Below are 9,577 nucleotides of genomic sequence, written 5' to 3'. Positions count from 1 at the left end.
AGGTATGCCACCACATGCCAACACTTGATTTGTGTTTGTGGTTGTGTTATGATACTTCATCCTTTTGAAAACTATATGAATATATGATGGAAAATCCTTACAATTATTTTAGATGAAACACTTTGAGACACTTGATAAAAATACATTATTAGTTTTTCTTTTCTTACACCTACTTAAAGTTACACATATAGAAATTTGTAACCCGTTTTCGTTATTTGCTCCATTTCATATTTTGAGCCCATAAACCATAAAAAGTCCATTAACGGGTGCATTGCCCTCTTTGGGCCCATATAATAGCAAGTTAGCAGTTTGCTTCAGCAACCAATCTCAAACACCCCTTCTTTGAAGGGAAATTGAGAACTAGAGAGAGAGAAAAGCCGGGAACAATGGCGACTGACGGCGCGGCGGTAGATGTTGGCGGAGAAGTGGCGGAGCAACCCCATAGGCTAGACAAGAAGTGGACATTCTGGTTTGATAATCAATCTAAACCTAAACAAGGCGCAGGTTGGGGGAATAATCTTCGCAACGGCTACACTTTCGACACTGTCGAAGAGTTTTGGTGGTAAACGCTAATTACATATTCTTCTACGTCTTTCTTTTCTCTACATATCGTAATTAAGATTCTTAATTGGATGTACTGTTAGGGTTTGATCTGTCTTCAACCTAGATTTAAATTTTCGATTTCCGACTCCTCTTGATCGCTAATATACAAATTACTTAGCTATCCATGGATTGTATTCGTATATGAACTTGAAGCATCTAACGTTTTACAGTCTCTAACAAACTAAAACAGATTCTGCTAACAAAATTTTGATCTGGTACCAATTTCTATATCTTGAATTTCTTATGCCCTAATTCGACTTTAGTGCTGCTGAGTGCTTGTATTTTTTGTTGAATCATAATACAATAACTGTTTGAATTCAAAATAACCAAGTTGAGATCATTCATTGATCAAAAGAGATGGTAATCTTGGTATAAGATTCTAAAATCATGTTGAATTTTTTCTTGCAGTCTGTATGATCAGGTATTCAAACCTAGCAAGCTTCCAGGAAATGCTGATTTCCATTTGTTCAAAGCTGGGATTGAGCCTAAATGGGAAGATCCAGAGTGTGCAAATGGAGGGAAATGGACAGTTACTAGTAGCAGAAAGGCTAACCTTGAAACTATGTGGTTTGAAACTGTATATTTCTAATTTCTCTCCACTTCTTCCTTGAGTTTCCTTTATATTTTTCAATGTTTTAATCAACTGAATTTGAAATATGTATATTTTTTGTCATAGTTGATGGCCTTAATTGGTGAGCAATTTGATGAGGCTGATGAAATATGTGGTGTGGTTGCTAGTGTGCGTCAAAGGCAGGATAAACTTTCTTTATGGACTAAAAATGCTGCTAATGAAGCTGCTCAGGTATTTGTTAACCACTTAAAGGAAAAGACATTAATACCCTTGATGAGAACTAAAATAACTACTCATCCCTAGATAAGATAAAACTAGAATAAACTCATCACACACAATTAGTAATGACCTAAGGGTTGCAGCTCTTTTCAGTATTTACATTAACAATGCAACTTCATTGTTACTTGGAGAAGAAGAAAGTAAAAAGTCCTAAATACCCTAGATGAGAAACAAAATAACTACTTTACCCTGGATAAGGTAACATGACATAAACCCCAAACCAAACTCACACGTAGGAAACCAGATTGAATCCATCATACAAATTAGTAAAATTACGATTTTGCCCTTTTGATTTGTGGTTTGTGAATTGTGAATTGTAGATGAGTATTGGAAGAAAGTGGAAGGAAATTATAGATGTGACTGACAAGATCACCTACAACTTCCATGTAAACTTCTTTTTACACTGTTTACATTTCCTTTTAAAATTTCCATTTTATATTATGTATTGTATTTAGCTATTTATTAATTATTATAATTTATACAAGATGTGTATAAATAATAACATTATGATGTGGTTATGCAGGATGACTCAAAGACAAGAACATCAAAAGGTCGTTACAGTGTGTAATGACATTCCTAGAACAATTTGCAGCCTTTTTTTTTTTTTTTTTTTTTTTTTTAAAGTTGAATTGTGTTGGCCTTCTACGTGTTGTATTTGATGGGATATGGTAATCACTGTTGAGGAATTTTGTTTTTTTGTTATAAGAAAATGTTGATTTTCTTACAATTTGGATATCTTTTAATCCCTGTTGCTGCTTTTTAACATGAGATTACTAAAATAGAGTTTCAATAAGCTATTTGAGATAGTTTGTTGCAATGAATCGATAGATATGGTAATGGCGTTTAATATTTCTTAATTCTATTCGAAAGGGTGACACAAGAAATTTGGTAATATTGACATTCGTCCTTCGTACTATGTTTGAATGAATGATTGAATAAATATGGTTTTTGACTTTATTGAACAGCAAATTTTCGTTGTATATCTATTGAATTAGGAGATTCAAGATCTACTCACGTTAACACTCAAAAGTGGAGGCATGAGAGTAAGATATTTGTAATAACAATGTTTTACAAAATTGGTTTTTTCTTTAATTGGTATATTGGTATGGTAACTGGTTTACGGTTCAATAAGGTTTTTAAATACATTAAGAAAACATTTACTATAAGGTTCACACATTAAGAATACACTTTAAAGCAGATTTTGGATTATTCAAAATACATTAAAAAAAACATATAACTATAAGTTTTATATTAATCCATATAAATAAAAAAAACATAAAAAAGTTAATATATATATATATATATATATATATATATATATATATATATATATATATATATATATATATATATATATAACATTGAAACACAATATAATTTTAGATAAATATGTGTATTTAAAAAAACATTTACTATATATTTTTATTCAATATAAGAAAAGTCCAAATAAATGTGAAAATGTCATTAAAGTTATGAAAATTACTTCATTTCCGTATGCTTTTATTCAATTTAATTGAATCAACTGTAACCTGTTCAGCCGATTATTTTGTAAAAACTAAGCAGTTCGTTCCGGTCTAGAAATAAACGTAAAACTGGTGCTACTTGAACTGTTCATTTGACACATTCCTGGTCCAACCAGGTAAAACTGGATTTTAAAACATTGTGTAATAATATTATAAATATGATATGGAAAAATTCTTGGTAGTAATTAGTTTAATAGGATGAAATTTGTGATTTAGTTTATATTGTTTCATATAATATAATATTGAGAAAATGTCATTGTAGCACAATAAATTATTGTATTTTCCCGTTTTTGTCATTAAAGTTTTTTTGTTTTTTTTTTTTTTTTTTCACATTAGGCCATTTAACTACTATTTGATCTGTCAATTAAATCATTTTCCTGGATTTTAAAATGTTTATTAGTTGTAAATATTATGTGTCAATTAATATATTGTTTTTTGGGCGAATCCGGTGACACGTAGGATATTCCAGATCAAAATAAATGAATCCACACTTATACCCCACTCTATTCATTTGTCGACTTCATTCTTTATTACTCAGAAAAAAATGATCACGAGCTAAGGTTTTTTTAACCATTTTTGTAAGTGGGCAGAAAAATCAAATACTAGCTGTAATGGAACAATCAAATCCTAATTGATTGTTTGCAATGGTCGAACTCAATTATCAAGGGGTATTTACTTCTAATCCTTTTTCTTACACGGGTGGTGTGAAAACCATATTGAATGATGTTAATTTTTCTGCAACAACTTATTCCGAGTGTTTAACCTTCTTTAAACGTTTCATGAATGAACAATGTAAAATGTTATACTATTGTGAACCAGACATTACCCTAATAAATAGGATTAAACCTATTTAAGATGATGTGGAATATGTTGCTTTTATTATTGATCATTATGGAACAAATGGTAAATTTATGTTTTTCTGGATCATATTGGGGTTGGAGTAGATGAGTGGTTTGATGATAATGACAATCTAAATGATGAACATGAGTCTTGCACTGATGGTGAAAATGAAGATAACATAGATGAACTTAGAAATGTTGATATTGAATTCAGTGAGGATGCAATGATTATGAAGAGGACATCTAATGATTTTTTCTTGAGTAAGTTGTGTGTTGATAAAGAGGAGGATAACAGCATTGTAAATGACAATGATGAAAGAGAAATTGAACCTACCATGCACACTCATTCCATTTTTAATGATTTATTACACTGGAAAAAACAGAAATCCATTCTTGGAATGAGATTTCAGGATCCAGGGAAACTTAAATAATTGTTGTGTAATTATGTTGTGGCTAACATATATCAGTTGTATTTTGAAAAAATGATAAAAGAAAGACTATTGAAAAAAAATGATAGAAAAAGACTATCAGGGTGCTTGCACATTTAGATTATAGGCTTCTTGGATGGGTGATAAAGAGAGTTTCCAGATCAAGTCACTAAAAGTTGGTCATAATTGTGCTAGGAACTTCAAGTTAGGATCATTGGTGATATATGCATGGATTGGGAATTACAATACCAAAGAAACTGTACAGAGTTGGAAATTGAGTGTGAGGAAACTTAGGATACAGGTAATGACCAAGTTTAGTATACATATTAGCATGGACTAATGCAGGAGAGCAAAGAAGTATGCCTTGAAGCTTATTGAAGGCACTCTTATGGAGTACTATGCAAAATTGTGGTCATATGGGCAAGAAATATTGAGAACAAATCCAGGGTCAACTGTAAAGTACTGGTTGTTAAGTCCAACAAAATAAGTAACCCTAAATCTTGTATACTAAAGTAGTGTATAATGGTAAAAGGATCGTATCGACGATGATTGGTTCAATTTTTTACTTCTCTAAAAATCTTATTGTACAAACACTTGTAAACTAAAACAAAATAAAAACGGGGGATTTTTTTTTATCTTTTGAACTATTTAAAAGAAAACTAGAATTAAACTAAGATTTGAAGAGACAATTTAACTAAAGCAAAGTTTGATGTAAAATCATTAAGAGGAAGATGGTTGACTTTGGACTTTCATTACTTGAACATTTGGTTAAATAATCATGAGAATACCAAGGTGCACTTCTTGTGCTTATAATCTAACATGATTATAGCAATTTATAAGCATAACTTGCCTCAACTCTTCTTTTGTATGAAAATAACTAGAGAAGCCCATAGCGCATTTTCTAAATCAAAGTCACATAACTAATGAAGCATGAAATTTTGTGAAAATCAATTAGCATTAGGTTTTAAGAGTCACCAAATCCAAAGAGTAATCTATTGCTTTCATTACCACTATGGAGAAAATATTTTCTTAGTCTAAATGAAATGAAAACAAACATTTAAACTCTTTTTTGCTTTTTAAATTGAAGACCCATTACTTAGCCAAGAATTTAACCAAAAAAATAACATTCACATATCAATATTCATGACTAGAGATACATAAACATGAAAGAGTTTTCATAGAAAATATAATCATAGATATTCAACACAAATTCATGGAGTTCTTCAAAATAACCAAATCATTCAAACAATGACATCTAATTCAACCCAAGATAATTTAGCCTAGCATGGCTAAACTTATAAGAACAAGATGAAGGTTAGAAATACCAAACATGAAGTAAAGTAAGATGGAAAGATGCAAATCTTCAATCTTCAAGTTCTTCTTGAGAGAAAAAGGTTTATCCTGGATGGAGGATTCGTTCGAGATCAAAGTGTTGATGGAGCCCTCGCCCGAATCGGAATGTGTGTTCTTCAAGGGTCTTCAAAGCTCCAAAAACTCTAGGAGAAATTCCCCAAAATCTGATCCAAAAGTTCTCCCAAAAGCTCCTACCAAAGTACCTTCAAAAAGTCGTAAAGTTGAAAACCCGAAATTTCCCCTGCATAGTAACATCTCACACAACCTTGTGAGATGTGTTGATCAAGAAAAATTTGTTGTCCCCCTTTCCTCTTTGGTCAAATTTTGTCCTCTATCTTTGACTTCTTTGACTAATTATAAGAGCCCATATACCACATCATTTAGCCCAAAATATAATGAATATAGGTCCAAAGAACCCATAGCCCAAATATCATCCAATATTCTATAATTAATTACGCCCAAACTTCTTCAAATTTTTCTTGATCAAACCCATTTTACTCCATCTTCCAATCCACAAAGCTCAAATTTCTTCTATAAAATCTTCAAAGTAAGCTCCAATGAGATCAATCTTAAATCTAACTCTCTTTCATAACCTTCAAAAATCCCAATCATTCGCTCGAACTTCGTAAGCCTTCCGAATCTCCCTCCACACTCCGCTCCATTTCTCCAAACATCTGCAATAAAACTCAAAAAACTTGATAGTACCCTATATAGATATAAAATAACAAAAAGGAAAAATATGCATGAAGATTAACTAAAAATAAAATAAAATAAACTATAAAAAGAAGTAAATAAAATGAAACTATCAACTCACCCCAAGCTTAAACCTTACTTGTCCTCAAGTAAGACAATACTAAAATTGAACTCAGGATGAACTAACCTAAAAGGGAAAAAAATGAACATCCTAGGCAGAAATTCATTACAACGCCCTTAAAATAAAAAACATATAATCCATTTTTAGAGTTAAGATTCGCTTTAAGGGATGAGCCTTTGTTACACTTCTAGCAAGGGATGCATGTTGAACGAGATTGTAACACCCAAAGTCTTAAAGGCCATGAAAGGAAAGAAAGCCCTGATTTTAAGGGTCGACTCGGTGAGTCCAAGGAGGGACTCGGCGAGTCCGAGCGGGATCCGGGTCAAGGTGTAAGTGGCCAACTCGGCGAGTCGGCCAAGTGGACTCGGCGAGTCTGGTCTGTGCGGGGAAACCTTAAGTCTAGGACTTTGGGTGCTATTTAAGCTCCTTATTCTCTCCATTAGGGTTCCTTAGAGCCTCCCTTGTTCAGAAAACGAAGCCTAAGCCTCCATTGTTGTGCATTCAAGCTTCCAAGCCATTTTTGGTTGATTTGAAGGAAGAAGAAGGAGGGGAATCAGTGAAGCTTCAAGGATTTGCTTCAGATCTGGAGTTTGTGGAGCCTTTCTGAAGTATTGAAGGTATTAAGTCATTTCCTTCCCTTAGATCTATTTTTGGTTGTGAGTTTTGGGCTTTTAAGCCATGATTAGCCACCCTTATGGGTTAGAAGCTGGATCTGGAGTTGCTACTTCAGATCCAAGTGTGTTATGGTCTGGAGAAGCATAAAGTATCAGCCATTGAGTCGATTTTGAAGCCCCTTGGCCTTAAACCCTAGTTTATGGCATATTTTGCCTAGATCTCCTTCTCTACACGTAAAGTTTGCAACTTTACGTGACGAATAGGCTTAGGAAGGGTAGATCTATAGTTTGGAGTCCATGCATGACTCAAAAGTCCTCTACATGTAAGGAGAACTGAAGGGACTCGACGAATAGCATGAAGTTGTGGAGAAACTCGACGAGTGGGATGAACAACTCGTCGAGTCGTATGAAGATTGCCTTGTACTTGGCGAGTCTGTTCTTGGACTCGGCAAGTCAGGTCGCGAAACCCCAAACCCTTCGAGTTGAGACTCGAATCAGTGAGTCGGGTGGAGACTCAGTGAGTTGGACAGGTCAGGACTCAGAAATCGGTAGACTCGGCGAGTCATGGACTGACTCGGCGAGTCGAGTCGCGAATGGAATGAATCTGATCATTTTGAACTTGGCGAGTCAGTAGGGTGACTCGCCGAGTAGTGTCGACCTGGAAGGTTGACTTTGACCTTGACCAGGGTTGACTTGATTGTCTTTCGGGGGTCAGTTAGACTCAGTGTTGCATTGGTATTGGTATTTCGGGGAGCAAGGGGAGCAGGAGTTCCGTGAGTTGTCGGGCAGCAGCTAGTGAGATCATCAGCAAGTTCAACTAGTGCAGGTGAGTTTCCCTTTGTGTGAATGGGTCTAAGGCCACAATGCCGACCGATGTAGTTATGAGTAAAAGACCCGGGGGTTAGCCTTAGGCACAGTATGCTAGTATGATTTTCAGGATGAGGTCCAGTAATAGCGGGCGGGTGCCCAAGGATTTTTTATATGATAGTTTATACTTGTTGTCTGTGTGATACATGTATGTACCTGGTTGAGAGGTGAGTGTGGGCGAGGTCCCGTATCTCACGAATAGCATAGTGTGGATGGAATTCCACATCTCAATAGTCGTATAACTGGGGCGAGGACCAAGTTAGGAAAGGAGTGAGGGTGGGCTGGGCCCGTATCTCACTACCACTAGGAGCGTGGATGAGGTTCCATGACTCATCAGTAGCAGTACATGGGCGAGGCCCAGGATAGCCGAGGCCTTAGGACAGAACCAGATGTATGTGTTTAGTTATGTGTTTATGTGATATTAATTGTTGGCGGGTGAGGCCCTGTAATAGGCGGGGCCTAAGTAAAACAGATCTGTATCCGAGCGGGGCTCGAAGCCAGGCGGGGCCTGGAGCGGCGGGGCCGTTGTAGCGGGCGAGGCCCAAGGTAGCGGGCGTGGCCCAGTATGTGCGGTATGTGGTAGGGTGGGGAACTCACTAAGCTTCGTGCTTACGGTTTTCAGTTTTGGTTTCAGGTACTTCCGGTAGCGGAGGGAAGAGCTCGGGGTGATCGCATGGCACACACCATAGATTAGACAGCCTGGGAATGTTTACTCTGATAATGAACATGTGTTTTGAAAACTTATACTCATATTATGTTTTGGAATGATGAATTTACATTAAGTAATGATTTATTAAAAGAAATTTTTGGTCTTAAATTTTGGGTCGTTACAGAGATACAAAACGAGCATGCATACTTCACTAATATAGATTCTGTGACATTGTTTCGTGGTCCGATCTAGCCCACAAGCCATAAGAAAGTGTTCCTCGGTTAGAATGTTCCTTACTCCCCATAACTTCCACCCTAAGCCAAGGAATAAAACCTAGAAAAAGATAACACAAGCCAAAAATAGAAATGAACGAGCTATATACAAAGGTTGGAAAACTACAATCATCCAGAAGTATAAGTGCTCCTACCAAAATGAGATCTATGTAGAATGGAGAATCAAGCATGTGATAAGTAATGGGCACCATTGTAGTTGCCATGTAACATCCCAACTTTCAAGCGTATGATTTATTTCTTGAAATGCAAAATCCTCTTGGAACTCGTCGAGTTGATGGCCTCAACTCGACGAGTAGAAAGCTTTTGGGCCGCAAATCTTTTTGGGCCAACTCGATGAGTTGGTAAAGAAGAACTTGACGAGTTGGCAGACAGATGAGAAACCCTAAATTTTAGGGTTTGCACCCTATATAACCTCCTTAAGTCTTTGAGGTTGATCTCTTGTCAGCCTCCCAAACCCTAATATCGACCTTGTGAGCCTAATATTCATTTATTCTTATATTGTGAGTTAGTGTGGCCTTTTGGAGCAAAGAATGGGAAGATTGTGTGAAAGAAGTAAGGATCTAGCAAGCAAAGCCTTTGGTTTCCATCTTGGCACCCTTGTGGACTGTTGTGAGTATTCAAGACCCGATTTTATCTTTATATGTAGCTAGATCTTAAGTTTTTGCCTGTTTCCCTCTTTATTCTTGGTTATTGCATGCATGGGCTTTATAAAAGTTGCAACTTTATGAATCTCTAGGGAAAGAT

At 35.6% G+C, this 9,577-nt stretch overlaps 1 protein-coding gene across 1 annotated transcript; it reads left to right on the top strand.

Moving 5' to 3' along the window:
* The first annotated feature begins 305 nt into the window (after positions 1–305).
* On the top strand, positions 306–2,180 carry LSP1 (Eukaryotic initiation factor 4E protein). The gene is made up of 5 exons (XM_078979698.1): positions 306–562; positions 1,012–1,180; positions 1,280–1,405; positions 1,774–1,839; positions 1,977–2,180. Exons 1-5 carry the CDS (start codon positions 387–389, stop codon positions 2,019–2,021), a joined length of 582 nt encoding a protein of 193 aa, XP_078835824.1. The 5' UTR covers positions 306–386; the 3' UTR covers positions 2,022–2,180.
* The last annotated feature ends 7,397 nt before the right edge of the window (positions 2,181–9,577 follow it).

Source organism: Lactuca saligna, chromosome 2 (assembly GCF_052625555.1).
Source record: "Lactuca saligna cultivar CGN05327 chromosome 2, ASM5262555v1, whole genome shotgun sequence".
Classification (NCBI taxonomy): domain Eukaryota; kingdom Viridiplantae; phylum Streptophyta; class Magnoliopsida; order Asterales; family Asteraceae; genus Lactuca; species Lactuca saligna.
Note: the sequence above shows the minus strand (reverse complement) of the source record. Positions and strands in the feature narration are given on the sequence as shown.